The following is a 15,899-nucleotide window of genomic DNA, read 5'->3' as shown; positions in this document are numbered from 1 at the left end:
TTTGGTAAGGTAGTTGCTCTTCGCATTTCTATGTAGTTGCTCCAGGTACTATGCCTGGTCAGTATTATTCCATGCCAGTATTATCCCACTCCAGTTTTGTACTATGCCAGAGTTACACAAGCCTTTGGTAGAGTTGTACAAGATGATGCTATAAGCTCTAAGTGTTGCGCCTGGGAGAAGTTGCAAATAGATGGAGCCGAGGCGTCATGAAAGAACCGCTTTTCCTAGAAAACATGTTGAGGTAATCCAATCACGATATTCCACCCGACGAACGGTACCTGGAGGTTCGGTGGCGAACATGGGCATAGTGAGCATCCGCGTACACGTCAAAGGAGGCAACGAGTTTCCGGATCCGAGTCCTTCAGGTTAGACGTCACCGTTCCAGACGGACCATCAGTCCCGGGTGAACCAAAGAGTCGGCGGCTCTCCCACTTTTACCACATTCATGTGGCTGGTTCCGGACCGGCCGGCTGTGGGTCGGAGATGTGGGAATGGGCGGCGCGGCGACGAGGATAGAATGCCGCATCCCTCCATTCTCCCCATGACCCTCCTCCTCCTCTTTCCCCATCCGTGCCTAGACACGGAGCTGGGGCAAGAGAATACGAGCATAATGACGCAGATGACTGTGGTAATAAGGACGAACCCGAACAAGAAAGGAAACGGAAACGAAGGAAATGAAGTCGATATTAATATCAGGGGATTGTGATTGGGCCCATATGCTCATATGGTCTGCCCTCGCAGGTGAATTATTGGTACGAGGTGGGCCAAGTGATCGGCGGTGAAGAAGTAGTGGGGTTGTTGCGACGGCGACGGTCATGGCGGACATGCAATCCTCCCCTCTCTCTTCCTCTTTCTCTCTCCTGCCTCCTGCTCCTCGTCTCTCCTTCATCCAAAAACCCAACCCCCTCGTTTTCCCCCCTTGCGGGCCTGCTCCTTGTCTGGAGCAGGAAAAGAAGGAAAAAGGAACAATAATAGAAGATGTCAAACTCGACCGTTATGGCCCGGAGCAGAAAGCCCAGCCCAACCGAGCCAGCCACCCGCCCCAACCCAACGGCGCCAACTACGCCGACTCGGCCCAGTTCCAGCCCAAGTCCCAACAAGCCTAACCCCAACCCTAGCTCCATCACCAGCTCCTTTGCTTGGGCAGAAGGGCGAGAGCTGCTGAGCCAGGGCGTTGGGTCTCAACTGGAACTTTTCAAGGCCTTCACCTCGACATCAGGATTCTGGGCCCGCTGGTTCAGATATCTCGTTCTACTCGCACTAGTCGCCCGGGTTCTCCACCACGGTGGTCGCCTATTCAGGCATTACGGCCATCGTCTGTTCGGGGCGGTCAAACGGCTTGGCGGCTGGGTCAAGGGCGGCATCGGCGGCGGCGGCGGCGGCTGGGACAACGTAGGAGGCCGTAATAGTGGCAGCGCCCGCGAGGGCAAGAACGGGAACCAGGGCCCCCTGGGTATCTGTGCCTCCTGTCACACGCAGCTGCCGAAACAGCAGCTGTCTATACATACCCGGGAGGTGTCTCCTAGGCTCCCCTGCAACAGGCAGACCCCCTTCGCCTCTCATGCGGCGTATCCCTCTCCATCTTTCCGGCCCTCGTCGCGCACCTGCTCCTCGCCTGTTTCGACCTCGTCCCAGGCCGGCTCAATACGGTCCGCGCCCGCCGCACTGCCGCCGAGACGGGAGGAAAAGAAGAAAACTAAACCCACCACCGCCCCAAGAAAGAAGTTCTGCAACGACCGGCCAATTTTCTAGTTGATGTCTTTGTTCGATTTTGCGGCTACACAAGGACGGACCTATTCGCACACCGGGAACTAGTACGACCTTCGTATCGCTCCTCTTCGGTTATCGATACAGTATTGACAGCATTCACTTAGCCGCCGAGTCAAGAATGTGTCCCAGCCAAAGGAGGGAACAATCTCAGGCTCGTGATATACATATATCACTGATTTACTTGCCCCATTAGCTCTCCCGTTACCGTACGTGGGTGCGGCGATGGCATTTCGTGGGAATCAGATGTGACCATGAACTGATCGCGATGATTCAAAGGACACCATACGATTTCGAAATATCATCTAACTCTTGCTTCATAGCCACTACATGGCCGAAGGTAGAGGCGCTGAGACATGATGGTCTACAATTTCATTACTCCCTGCAATATAGGAAATTTAGCAGATGACATTCCCGGGATAGGGTAAAGGGCCTCGGACAACTCTTTATTGCATCCCTAGCCCTCGGGCACAGTCAAGGCATAATGGCGTGTATTTTTAGCGAATTGCGGAGCCGGGTTGGCGGAGTGGGCTGCCCAAGGATGAGGATCCTCCGGGCGATATTGGACAGGGGGTAAATGAAAAAAAGGGGCGTTGAAATGGAAAATAAAATGGAAAACCAAACTTCTCAGCAAATCATCCACGAGAAATTAAGATGCGACACCTTGAACAACTAGGCCTCTACCAGGTAGTTGGTAAGAGTTCAGGATAACCTTTCGTGCACAAGAAAGGCATGCTTCTAATGTGTCAGATTCCACAGCTGACATCATCGGACACAACCTGGTTGGCCATCTCGAACGTCGTCTATCATGGTATAGGTAGTCAACCGTATGCAGAGACGAGCGCCTCCCCTGGCGCTTGAGGCGAAGAAAGATCGGACTGTGACGGCCAGCAAAGGTTTTCCAGAAGCCATGCCGATCAGCCTGAATTCAGTCCCGTGGTTCAGTGGGCTATGCCTGGTCGGTTCCAGTAAGCAGACTGGCTCGACGTCATTCCTTCACGGAGTAGCAACCGACAGCACACGGCCAAGAGCACCGATTTGCAGCCTCCGGGGTCACCTGACAGGCCGGGGCAGTGCGGAGGTGGGAACCTGTCAGCAAAATACGGGCCGGCCGGCGGTGCATGGCGGGGCAAGGCCGTATTAGATCGCCGAGTCGGCGACTCTAGTTGCCATTTACCAGCCCAATCTCCCAATCCATCTTCTTCGCTCTTCGCCTCTTCCTGAAAGGGCGGAGGTGGACCTCGCCCGACGATCGGGAAGGCCCCTAAAAGACACTGGGCACTAGTAGACGCCGACTCTGGCCGACGTGTACGGCGTAGTAAGTCAATTGTGCCGAAAGGTGGCGGAGCACGCTGAAGAGATCCATCACACTAGCATCTCAACTGCCACCATTCCCTAATCGCGCCCCAGCCTCGAATATCTGCTCGGGCTGACATGAGCTTGCCTGTCACCTGTCAGCCTGTTGCTCTTGGTATTTTCCAGAAGATGTAGAATTCTTCTCCTCCAAGGGGTGGCGGAGGCATTGGTGAATTTGGAAATATGAATTTGGAGGAATCTGGCGGGCTGAGTCCATTAGCTCATCTTTTCTGACCTCTACCAAAATGGAAGGCTTCTGGAAAGTTTCCAGGCAGCAGATCGCCAACGGTGCATGACGATTGTGCACGGCCACTATCAGGTAGTCTGTCTGTCTGTCTGTCTGGGGTTTGCGAATATTCGCTCATTCGCAAATTGATGCCGTCAGATGATTTCGTCTATCTGGAATCGCCGTACGACGTCCTTTGCAGTGGTAAGGGGTCCACGTCCGGGTGGCGTCATTGCAGGAAAGAAGCAGGTGTAATTCGTGCAACCGAATCAGCCCATACAGCTACATACCATATGGGCCGGGCGCGGAATGCAGTGCTAATTGACAATATTTGTCTCGGCTAGAAGAACCATAGTCAGCCGACCTTAACTAGACCCTTGGTGCTTGGGAGCTTGCCGATTGAGCCGTTCGAAGATCTTGGCGAAAATGTCCAACGCCTGTCAAATCATCCTTGCAGGCGCAGAGTCTTGAAGGGTTCTGATTGGTCGGAACTGCCCATCGTTGGCCATGCAACATCCGTCAAGCAGTCCCAAGTCCCAAGCCAATATCCATGACAACCACATTCCCAGAAGGAACTTTTCGTCATCTCGCGTGCATCGTATCTGAGCTGAAAGCCAGTAGAAAGCGCCAAATACGGCACGAGAAACAGTGCCTCATTAGGCAGACATTTAACGACCCGACTAGCTCCAATTCCAATTGCCCAGGATACCTCGTCAACAGACTTACACGGAATTTCCAGATCAAAACGCCTCAAAGGAGCGCAAGCGCCACGAAGTAGCCAAAAGCGCAATTGCCCGGAAGGATTCACCAAGCAAAATCTCCGAGGTACACAGGAGCGTTGCGCTGTGTCCCTTTTATGCCTAACGGCATGTGAGACAATCGCTCCCAGCATGAAAGTCAATGGCGCAAAATTGAAGACGAGTACTGTAGTGACTGCCCATTGATCGTGTGCCTCGTCTACTTGGGGACATCTGTACCCAAAGTAGAAAAGTGCCTCTTACTAAATAAACACAGCCCCATGCTGTTTCCCCGCAGTACCTTGCGTTCAGATGGTTCCACAAGCTCCACTCTAGCTGTTCCCGTCGCCGTCCTCCTCGACTTACTCAACTCACCAGCGAATACTTAAAACACCCGCAGCCCGCCTTGAACAACGTGATTTTTCCATATTATTGCATTACATCAATCGATCAACCATTACTGCAAGGAATCGATCTCAATACTTCATCATCAAACCCATTCTTATGAGTGACACATCAAACACCTCCACAATGGAACACCAACCCGCAACCACCACAGCCAAGGGCCATGCCACCAATGGAGCTGGCACCGGCAGCTCGACGGCAACATCCGGGGGTTTCCGCCCACACCAAAACATGAGCACCGTGGTCGAGCCCCCACGACCCCGCGACCTGCAGGCCAGCTATGCCTCCATCGTCGGCGACGACGCCAACCCGGAGGGCTGGTACGGATCCATGGTCAATGCCTTCGGCGCCTGCGTCGGCACCCTCGGCGCCATCCCGTGCTGCATCTGCTGCCCCAACCCCTACAAGCAGGTCCACCAGGGCAACGTGGGTCTGGTCACCAAGTTCGGCAAGTTCTACAAGGCCGTCGACCCGGGCCTCACCAAGATCAACCCCATGTCGGAGCGCCTGGTGCAGGTCGACGTCAAGATCCAGATTGTCGAGGTCCCTCGCCAGACGTGCATGACCAAGGACAACGTGACGGTCCACCTGACCTCGGTCATCTACTACCACATCATCTCCCCCCACAAGGCCGCCTTCGGCATCGCCAACGTCAAACAGGCCCTCATAGAGCGTACCCAGACGACACTGCGCCATGTCGTCGGTGCCCGCATCCTGCAGGACGTCATTGAGCGCCGCGAGGAGATCGCTCAAAGCATTAGCGAGATCATCGAGGACGTCGCCGGCGGCTGGGGTGTGCAGGTCGAGAGCATGCTGATCAAGGATATCATCTTCTCCCAGGAGCTGCAGGAGTCGCTGTCCATGGCCGCGCAGAGCAAGCGCATTGGTGAATCCAAGATCATCGCCGCCAAGGCCGAGGTCGAGTCGGCCAAGCTGATGCGCCAGGCCGCCGACATCCTGAGCAGCGCCCCGGCCATGCAGATCCGCTACCTCGAGGCCATGCAAGCCATGGCCAAGAGCGCCAACTCCAAGGTCATCTTCCTGCCCGGCGCCTCCCAGAACATCCCGGCCAACGCCCTCAACGCGGCGCTCGCCAGCAACGAGGGTCACCAGGACTTTGGCGAGTCGAGTTCGGGCGACAACCCCTTTGGCGGAGACAAGGCGTTCCAGGACGCCATGAACGCCCGCGTCGTCGAGAACATCTAAGAGATACGGAGGTATCTGGAAAGGAAAGGAGCCAATGACTGGTTTTGCTAAATACCCCTTGGTGATGAATGGATGGATTGACTGACGATTACATGCGAACCGGACATGCTTGGAGGATGGACTTGAGGATACCCCAATCGCTTATTGCTTTGACTTATGTACATAGTCACTACCTAATGATATTACTGTGTTTTGAATTGATTCATGAATACTGCACGTTCGTCATCGTTCATGGCTATCTACGTGAGAAATTCTGTTGTTTATACGTCTCGACTCGTAGATGCCCCTAATTGTGTAGAGTGTTTCCAATTTTGGGGCAATGTGATGATGTATTCAGCTAAAAGCCAATTAACAACTAACTAAAGAAATTCATAAATAGGTGGGCTAAGCCACACCACTCCCCATCACTCGGCCATCTCATCTACGGAGACATCCAGAGCGAGCTCTCCCTGTACGTGCGGAATGAGCTGGGGTGGTCCCAGTAACAGATGATAGCGCTGCAATTGATCACAAGGCATTTGAGCATGTTCTTGGGCCGCCGAAACCGCCGAAACCGCCACCGGTGTCTCGTTGGCGGACCGAGCCGCCTGATGGCGCCGCTGTACACCGCTGGCCGGCCCATCACGGGAGGGGAGGAGGGGGCGACTCCTACCGGCGAGTCAACCGTACTGACCTCCATCTGTCGATCTGGGAAGCGGAGGCGAGTTGCCTTGAGTGTATACACTTAGTCATAAGAAATATGAGCAGATTCTAGAATATGGCGGTTCTTTTCGATGTATGCTAAGAGTTAATAGCGTATAATTGCTCGGTTCATGTTAGCCGCCAAGCAACCAAGAATGCAGTCGGGACAAGCGAGGCGAGCAAGACTGACCGAATGAATTGAGAAGGGTACCTTATGTATTTACAGACGAGATTAAGGCCATGGCCACATACACAAGCGACAATTCGGTAGAGGGTATATTCATGTCTACTCCTGACTTTGCGGCGCAACCTGCATCAAGGATTGTTCAACAGACTTCAAACACCAGACATCGGTACGCAAGCAATGCATTATCCACACCACATTTATTACTCGGATTTAGCCCAGGCTTGGACCACGCCTAAATTGGGTTCGATGGACGCTTCTGTTCAGCGGAGATGGTCTCAAAGGTGTGAACTTAATATGGCAAGTAGATACGACGTACACGGCCAGTATGCAATGTCATATAATTGCGCATTGCCCAGGCGCCAAGCCAGCAATTCCTACTTACATATAGTCCCTTCCACTCACCCAGTAACCCAACTACTTACTACCAGGCCTCTCACTTCACTACGCTTGGCAATAGACACGATGCCTTTATCCGACGAGTCTATGAGCCTCGAATCTTCAAGTACAATGATCTTTGCTGACGACCAGCGTGATGGACCTTGGCAGGGTCAATCGCCCTGCGTCTGCTACTGCCACCAAGGCTGTAACCAGCACAATCCTCTGCGAAAGCCCATTCGTCACAACCCAAGCCTCCTCCCGAAAAAGCCACGGGGCTTGTCTGTCACTGAATTCATCCTGCGTCATGTCGCCTGGAGCAGGACTCCAGCTGCCGGTTACGCACCAGTAAAGCCTACAGAAGAGGATGAGGTCGAATTGAAGCCAGTAGCCAGTGCCGGCAAGAGTCCGCTATTCATGTCAGAACTGCCTTTCGATACTGGTTCGATCACGACCCTGCAGCCAATCCATGACGCCATACCTTACCATCTCGCGTTCTATCATTTGGATTGCGCGCGCCGGAAGCTAGACCCCAAGGTCAAACTCGCCTTCATTTCGGAGATATCGTGTCGTGGCACTTCCGTTATCAAGTCCACCATACACCGAGATGTTCCCTGTGACTGGTCGAGCGAGATATATTTCAAAGACGGCACCTTTCTGCAGAAGCAGGAGATGATGTATGTCATAGATGCGCGGCAAACCTTTTGGCCCTCTACCACGGCCCGCGCTTGTTCTCATCAGGCGGTGCGTTTGGGACGCGTCAGGATACGGGACAACGAACATCTCACTTCCGTATCGATGCGTATCACATTCCTTCCCAGCGGGCGGTGGTATCGTGACAAGGGCCTCGGTTGGGACAGTGCCAAAGGTGGTATCTTGAACGACCTTCTCATGTGTGGCAAGTGCCGTAGCTACTTGGGGTACCACGTAGAAGTAGTTGGCCGCAAGGTCCATGTACGCTTCATCTGCTGCAGAGACTTGGGTACTGCTACTCAACGTTCTCTGCCCAAATGGCAACACATTCTGACGGGAGATTGGCCCTACAAAGCATGGCAAACCCAGTACAACTGGCACTCTCCAAACCGCAGATACGACCAGCCCTCCTATTACAACACTTACCAGATGGTTTTACAGGCAGCCAAAGATCTCAACCGTCCCGATCTGCATTTGGTCACATATATGACTGATGGAGGTGAATTCTCGCCGGTTCAAGTTTGAAGATGTCCATCGTATTGAATGGTCTGGCCAGGATCGCGGCACATGACATTAGAAATAGGTAGACGGCTTGCTAGAATCAATAGAACCGGGTGGACCGAGTACACAGTCTCTTCGGGGACCAATCTGCAGATTGTCAATTCAGCAGCATGGGAGAAAATACTGGGCAAATATATCTGCAACGACACTGTAACGCACACTACTTGGTTCCAAATCCATACAAGTAATCCTGTCCAATATCCGAGTTATTCACTTCCCAAAGTGTTTTTGGGTGATCAGGTGCATTTGCAGGTAATTGAGTACTTCAAAAGTTTCATTCTAACCTTTTGATGTGCATATTTATTTAACTAAACAAGTATTTCTATTTCTCCAGGATTCGTGTACAGGTATTTCTCTGCGCTACTCGGCCACTACTTTGTAAGTTGTCTTTAAGCGGGCGGGCTTGGCTGAGAACCCAAGAGTGCCCGACCGTGCGACAATTGACGGAGATGCGGCGACGAACGGTTGAAAATCACGCCGTATGTCGATACGCACATGTCATAATGCCGCCCATACGGTGTTTTGTTTAGATTCCTAGAACTTTAATGACTACGGCGTCGTTGTATGGCTTATGATAGTGACTCGAGGGAAAAAAGGGAGAAGGGGGAACAAGACAGGGGCCGGAGACATCAACTCAACAGCTTTCTGTCCATGCCAGCTATTCTCACTGAAAACTATGGAGTTAAAGGCCCTGTATCTTTCTATAGTTGGGCACACGTGTGTCCAAGCCAAAGAGCATGCGGCGAATGACTGCTGAATAGATATATGCCTGCCTGACTTACACCGAGGGCTGACTAGGTGAAATGGTCACCCAACGTGCTGCACCGGGCATAGGGGATAAGCCTTCAAAGGACTCTCCTGATTAAATAGTTCATTCAGTTGGATAGCTGGCGTCAGTTTTTGGAAAGGTTAAAGAAGCTTCAAGCAAGTATTTAAAGGGGCTCGCTGGAGGCAAAACCTCCTGTGCATGGCTAATACCTAGCGCACACAACTCTAGTAGCTTCTGACTGCCCAAAAAACACTATTTGGAATCAGACTCTTCTTTTGATATGCATACAGTACCAGCTGTGTAAGCTGAAGCGCCGAAAACTCTTCTGCAGTGGGTTTATTAGGGGTATCAGGAAAGAATATAACCAAGCAAGTTCTGTGCTTCTTCCAACGACCCGTGAACACTTGTTAAGTAAATGTCAAGTAGACGATCTATACGCATCTTTATGAGCACATTGTGAAGGGCGCTGCGACTTTTACAATGCTTGCAATCGGTCTAGCTTCCGGGATGGGATAACCACAATGACGTCTACCCGCTGGCTGCGGAAGAATGCGTAGAGTAAGCGCAACAGACACTCGCTATGGACCGAAGGGTCTGCTTTCCCATGGAACTCAGGCCTGCCGCAAACGAAGGCGCTCTTTCGCGCACCTGGCGATTCCATAACACGGCAGGAGCAATGCGATGTGCTGCATTGCACGTCGCAGTCTGATGGTGCGGCGCCCGGCTTCGGGTACGTTCTGTTTCTCTGTTCTTCCCCATGTATGAGAGACGAGTACCGCCGTCGACGACGACGACAGCAACAACAACAACAACCACAGCAGCAACAATAACAGCAGCAGCAACAACAACAGCAGCAGCAGCAGCACCAACAACAACGATATCAACAATAGCAACAACAGCAACGACGACGAAGGAGAAGAAGAAACAATGTCGAATTCGACATTGGAAGCTGTTGTTGGGCCTCCGTGGTCCCCTCTTGGGTGGACTACTGGTCCAAAATTTGCCAGGGTCTCAGTGGGCTTGGCGCCTTCTTGTGGGTGCTCCCGGGCCCGGCCGTAGGGCCAGGAATTTGGTGGGTTTTGGCGGTGGCGGCGGGTTTGGCCTACGTGGCGGTGGTGTGGGCGGCCGTGAAGTGGCGGCTGCTGCTGCTGATGATGTTGCTGTGGCGGGCTTGTGGGCGTGGCGGCGGCAGCGGTGGCGGCGGCGACGACGACGACGACAACATCGGCCGCTCTCCTCTCTCCCCTCGTCCTCCTGCTCCTTCTCTTCCTCCTCCTTCCTCTTCCTCCTCCTCCACCACCTTCTCCTCCCCCCTCCTTCTTCTCTTCCTCTTCCTCCTTCTCCCCCTCCCCCTCCCCCCTCTCTCCATCCCCTCTCCCCGGCCGGAGGCGACGGCGGCGACGGCATCGACGACGAGGATCACGAAGAAGAAGAAGACGACGACACCGCCGCCGAAGTACTAGAGCTCGCGGCCTTCGATGAACGCGGCCCCTACCTCCTTTTAAGAAGAAGAAGAATCGAATATTCTTAACCAAGTATACGATACGACGACGACGACGAGGAAACATCATCAGCGCATCGCCTCCCCCCCCACACACACCTCTTAAGACATGATTAGGGGTGGGGGGCTTCAACCATCTCCCTCGCCTTCCTACAGTCACAAGCAGGCGTAAAGGCGACACCAAATCAAGCGCGCTCGTCAAAACCACAAACCACTCTTACAAAGTCAACAGACAATCAAGTCGCTCATCGTCACTCACCTTGGATATCATTAGAACAATACAATTCATTTAATTCTTCTCTTCCAGGACCTACTACAATACAAGCATTTGAAGTCCACCTAAGTCCAAGTCCAACTAAGTCAGGGGTTTTGTCTTTATCCAATATCATTCAGGGTCGTCACCAATCCAATTCCAAATATGGAAAGAAACACTTTCAACACGGGAGGAACTAACTTCGATCTAAGTCGAACATTGCAGATATGAATTTTGAACTTGGGAGAAGCTAAATTCGAACTCAGCTCGAACACGAAGGGCTTAAGTCTTCACACAGAAGGAACATTCAGACACAGGAACCACAATCCAACAGGAGAGATTGGAGGCCGTGCTCAAGCATGAAGACAGAACAGTCTTGCGTCACAGTAAGCCACCAGAATCACACTTCACCCCAAAACTTGGAAGCTTACCAAGCCCGCTCAGGGGTTCGGTCTACAGTCGGGGGTTGTGTCTTCGTTCAGGGGAGTCATCACTGAAAATTCAAACATAGAGAGGATTTCCTTCCACTCAGGAGGTCTTCTCAGATACAGGAGGTATGAAAACCATTTGGAGATATTGGAGGAAACACTCGAGCATGGAGGCACTGCTCATTTCCACACATGTTGACATGCTCACAAACATGGGAGACAACTGTCGTCACTGCGAGTGACCATGGAGGCACATCTGAGGAGAAAGGCATCACTCCTGCATGGGGTATTTCTCAAAAAGGAGATACACTGAGCTGCAGAAAGCTTCACTACACACTCGGCTCAAACATTGGATCGCCGGCTGAACACGGAGGATATCATTCAAACACGGGACGGTAAACTTGCCGCATGGTCACTGCCTACTGGAAGCCCGTCTGGTGCGCGCATTATATTACGCTCCAAGGCCGTCTACTCTACACAACCAATAAGGCACTTGTTTCGCTCCAAGCTACTCAAACTAAAGACCAACCGCTGGCCGTCGAACCATTAAGTGGCCAATGTAGCTTTCTTCTTAGCTAACTACTCATTTGTTCTTCTTCTAGTCTAGTCTGTTCCAATTCTTCTTTCGTCGACTCGTTCTGTTGTCTTGTTCTGTCGTCTTGCTCCGTCTGGGTCCTCGTCGGGGTCCTCGTCTCTATCGGTAGTACGTATACTCACATTACGAGCAATCTTCTGACTAGTTCCATCTTCATTCATCAGGCTTGGCTCTAGAACAGCCCTAAGACGGCGTTCTCCTCCAGGAAATCACCTCAAAATACCTCGGGTTTGGGATGATTCGAGCTCCAAGTCATAAAACCCAGTTCAACTTTGACCAACCTCCACAAACTTGCGATCTACCACAGCACCCAACCTATGCCATGGCCGCAATTACAGATACGAATCGAGGCTCAATGGGCGCTGCAAGGGATAGTCCTTGGCACGGCCAGCTACCCTGTGTCTGCTACTCTCATCAAGGCTGTGATGAACACAATCCAGGGAGAAAAGCCCTCTATCGCAACCCGAACCTCCTTCCGAAAGAACCTCGAGGGCACGAACGAAAGGAACCTGATTTCTTAGTCGCCTTCATGGACGATTTCATGGCCGACATGATGTTCCTCGACCAGCTGCTGTCCCGTGTTCTGTGGCACCTTACCAGCACCCTGTCGACCATGGGGCCGCAATGGGTTATGGGGAACCTGGCAGATGGCATCTTTCGGCCCGCGAGGGAAGACGCGTTGCGGATGACAAGAAAGGTAGAATCAAAGCCCACATCGTCGCCGCTATCCTTCCACAACGAAAATCCTCCATTCTCGTCCGACCTGCCGTTCGACACGGGCTCCATCACCACTCTGGAACCAATACACGACGCCATTCCTTACCACCTCGCCTTCTACCACTTAGATTGTGCGCGCCGCCGCCACAAGCTGGACTCGAACGTCAAAGCCTGCTTCATTGCCGACCTCTCCTGCCGCGGCACGTCCACCATCCACCCGAACGTACCCTGTGCCTGGTCAAGCGAGATCTACTACAGCAACGGCACGTTCCTGCAAAAGCAGGAGCTGACATACACGATGGATGCGCGGCGCCGCAAATGGCCCGCCGTCCATATCCGCATTTGCCATCACAAAGATGTACATATGCATAACTTCGAGGTGGTGGACAACGACGGGCTACTTGCAGTGTCGTTGCGCCTCACGTTCCCGCCCAGGGGGCGATGGAGAGACGATGCGGGTGCCAATTGGAGGAGTATCTGGGGCGGCAACCTCCGGAATATCTATGTCTGCGACCTTTGCCACAGCGATCTGGAATACCACGTAGAGGTGGTCGGCCGCGAGGTGCATGTGCGGTTCACCTGCAGCCGAGACCTCGGCGCGGGCACGGAGCGGTTTCTGCCCAAATGGCACATTCTACAGACGGGGGCTGGATCGTATTGCGTCCGGAACCATCAGTATCGCTATGACACAGTCGGGGGACGATGTGACACTCCTTCAACTTACGATGTGTATAAGCGGGTTTGGAAAACGGCCAAGGACTTGGGCCGGCCAGGTCTACACCTAGCCACTTTCAGGACCAGCAAGGGGGAGTTTTCGGCACTTTCAAATTGAAGGTATCATCAAGAGCGACAATGAAGGCATCTAATAGAAATAAGGGGGAAGAGAAGCATGCCATTGAACAGCCAGAAGGTTCCTCTAACCCCGGAAAACCCCCAAAACTTCGAATCGCGAAAGTGTCACCCGTGTTGCGCAGAAGGGAATCCCCAAATGATATTGTAGAATATGTGGCTTCACCTCCGTATCGCTTCATTAACTATGAGTAGACTCTAAAGGAATAGAAACTGTTATTTCATGTATGCACTTGTAGAGACTCGCCTCCCCTTCCCAGATCGAGAGCTAAGGCCAGTAGCTTGGTAGCGGTACACTGAAAGTGAATTGCCGGCAGGAGTTGCCGATGATCGATTATGACTTGATACATGGATCCGACCAGGCAATAGCAGGCCAGACCATCGACGGTACTATGATTTAATATCAGGAAGGAGATAAGCCATACTAAGTTCGCTTGCCCTTCGATTTTGCAGGTTCTGATTGAGGTGCTGGATCCATCCCCCTTTTTTCTTTGCACTAGGGGCGTTCCGTTCCGTCTTCCTTGGGGCCCCTGCTTTCAACGTACTTGGGCAACCCATCTTATTCCCGAACAAAGGTAAACAATTAGTGACCACAGCAAACCGGCTAGTAAAAGCAAAGCATACTGCACGCGACTCCCATGGGCGTTCCGCAACCCGCGAAAGCCGAATCTCTGCGACTCGCTTCCCGAAAGGAGACCCTAAGAGCCCGATGGAACAAACTCATGAATCTCACAAGAGAGTACTGTAATACCATATAAGGTGTTTAAAGAGTCAAACAAATCAATTACTGCTATAACGGACGGTGGCGACTACTCCCTCCAGAGCCCCGGGTGCCCGAACTCCCCCTTTTCGACGAGCGCGAGAGCGAAGTCATCTCCCAGAACGTCGGCAGAGCTCCGGAGGGCCGACACAGCCTGCCTTTACCTGTCCGGCCGCCGCCCCTGATGTGATACGTACTCGAGTTCGACTTGGTCTTCGAAGACGACGGTTCCCCTTGCATGGTATCCGAAGAAGACCGCACCCTGGACTTCTCGGACGCCAGCGCGGCCTTGGGGGGCGGCGATGCCGCCCCCTCGAAAAGCATCGACTCGCCCATGTCCGCAGGCCGCTGGTCGCCATGTACCGACGTCAGCGCCTCCTTGTGCTTCTGGTGGCCCCTCTCGAGGTTGGTGTCCAGCATCTGCGCCCACTCCTGCTCAATCTGCTCTCGGGTCTGAGACCGGAGCTCGAGCAGTCTCTTCTCCCGAACCAGGTTCCCGAGACTGCTCAAGATAGTGAACTCGATCTTGAGCTTGATAGAATACACGAATCTGTTGAGTATAATCACTTTTAGCAATAGCCTCCTGGATATGATCTGACGACATGAGTGAGGCTTGACGGGAGCGCGACTTGAGGTAGCATGGCTTTTAAAACGGGTAAGGGCGACAAGCAGGGATAATTTGTAGCTTACGCTTTGTAGCTTGTTTGGATCAAGTAATTCCCAGACCACTCAAAGTAGATGATGCTGATGTCCAGGCACAGGACCAGGACATGGACGGAAAACAGATGTACCAGCATGTGGCGTATCTTGGTCCGGGCTCGCAGCTTTTTTTGGTTCCAGAACCGGTAGCACTTCCATAGATATAGAGTAGACAAGCAGAATTCCTCGAGAAAGAACAGGACGACCTGTATCTTCTCGTAGATGCTGTAGGGCAGCAGGAATCGGTGGGCAGCGGGCGAGGGCGCGTTCGAGGCGATGACGAGAACCCACGCGGGCACGCAGGTAACAATGGCAACGGTGATGATCATGGCCAGGACAAGGCGCAGTTGGAAGGCCGTCAAGAACATCAGATGCAGGCGCGAGTAGAGAACGAACGCCTGGCCGACGACCATCGGCATCCAGCCCAGCAAGATCAGAAAGGCCACGAGTATGCGGTTATTGGTTAGGCCCAGGTTGTTGAGAATGTTGGCAGTGGCCAGAAAGGGGATGCCGCCGGTGGCAACGAGAAGGCTCCAGAAGTAGGACCCGCGCCTCCTCTTCAGGGTGAAGAATGTCATAAAGAAAAGCTCGATGCAGTTCCATATTGCGATTGCTTCAAGCACCACCACGGGAATCCGCTGGCGCGGCGTTAGCAGGTCAGGGTTGATGCTGTTGCCAATCCCCACGTCCACATGGTTGATTCGAGGGATGGGTTTGGTGAGTATAGCAGGACATGACGGGACCGGTTCCATGTCGCCGAACGCCAACTGCTGCCCTGGGAGGCGGCTTCCTTCCAGTCTGTGGTGTCAAGGCCGCTCATGCACAGCTAGAAGACGTGAAGCCGCCTCGGCCGCGTGATCCGCATTGTTCGTACGATATACAAATTGATCAGCATCATGCCCAGACTTAAGACTTGGTTTCCGGATGCGGGTAGGGGTCGGTAAATAAGGGCGACTCGGATAGAGCCCGTTCGCTGCGAGTCATGATGGCTGCGAGCACTGCTATACATCTCAACCTAGAGGGAGTGGGTCTGAGTCGACATCCCCGCATTTCATCGCAGCAGACAACAGATGAACAAGGAGCTCACTTCCCAGCGAGAAGCGACCCGAGGTAATATGCCGGTTATTACTAAGA

The 15,899-nt window shown here is 52.9% G+C and overlaps 6 protein-coding genes across 6 annotated transcripts; 5 read left to right on the top strand and 1 right to left on the bottom strand.

The window, feature by feature from the left end:
- Window positions 1-978: 978 nt before the first annotated feature.
- Window positions 979-1,752, top strand: PG985_009281 (uncharacterized protein; the record flags this gene model as incomplete). Its single annotated transcript, XM_066829049.1, has 1 exon — window positions 979-1,752. One exon carries the CDS (start codon window positions 979-981, stop codon window positions 1,750-1,752), a length of 774 nt encoding a protein of 257 aa, XP_066683961.1.
- Window positions 1,753-4,617: 2,865 nt separating this feature from the next.
- Window positions 4,618-5,697, top strand: PG985_009280 (SPFH domain family protein; the record flags this gene model as incomplete). The annotated part of the gene is made up of 1 exon (XM_066829048.1): window positions 4,618-5,697. One exon carries the CDS (start codon window positions 4,618-4,620, stop codon window positions 5,695-5,697), a length of 1,080 nt encoding a protein of 359 aa, XP_066683960.1.
- Window positions 5,698-7,027: 1,330 nt separating this feature from the next.
- On the top strand, window positions 7,028-8,158 carry PG985_009279 (uncharacterized protein; the record flags this gene model as incomplete). Its single annotated transcript, XM_066829047.1, has 1 exon — window positions 7,028-8,158. One exon carries the CDS (start codon window positions 7,028-7,030, stop codon window positions 8,156-8,158), a length of 1,131 nt encoding a protein of 376 aa, XP_066683959.1.
- A 1,959-nt stretch (window positions 8,159-10,117) lies between these two features.
- Window positions 10,118-10,426, top strand: PG985_009278 (uncharacterized protein; the record flags this gene model as incomplete). Its single annotated transcript, XM_066829046.1, has 1 exon — window positions 10,118-10,426. The coding sequence occupies one exon, from the start codon at window positions 10,118-10,120 to the stop codon at window positions 10,424-10,426; it is 309 nt and encodes a 102-aa protein (XP_066683958.1).
- Window positions 10,427-11,975: 1,549 nt separating this feature from the next.
- On the top strand, window positions 11,976-13,289 carry PG985_009277 (uncharacterized protein; the record flags this gene model as incomplete). The annotated part of the gene is made up of 1 exon (XM_066829045.1): window positions 11,976-13,289. The coding sequence occupies one exon, from the start codon at window positions 11,976-11,978 to the stop codon at window positions 13,287-13,289; it is 1,314 nt and encodes a 437-aa protein (XP_066683957.1).
- A 715-nt stretch (window positions 13,290-14,004) lies between these two features.
- PG985_009276 (uncharacterized protein) lies at window positions 14,005-15,517 on the bottom strand (the record flags this gene model as incomplete). The annotated part of the gene is made up of 3 exons (XM_066829044.1): window positions 14,005-14,048; window positions 14,264-14,616; window positions 14,757-15,517. 3 exons carry the CDS (start codon window positions 15,515-15,517, stop codon window positions 14,005-14,007), a joined length of 1,158 nt encoding a protein of 385 aa, XP_066683956.1.
- Between the last annotated feature and the right edge of the window lie 382 nt (window positions 15,518-15,899).

This window comes from Apiospora marii (assembly GCF_038362585.1).
Source record: "Apiospora marii strain CBS 49790 chromosome Unknown utg000005l_segment0_segment0, whole genome shotgun sequence".
NCBI lineage: Eukaryota > Fungi > Ascomycota > Sordariomycetes > Amphisphaeriales > Apiosporaceae > Apiospora > Apiospora marii.
This window is presented reverse-complemented; position numbering and strand designations above follow the sequence as displayed.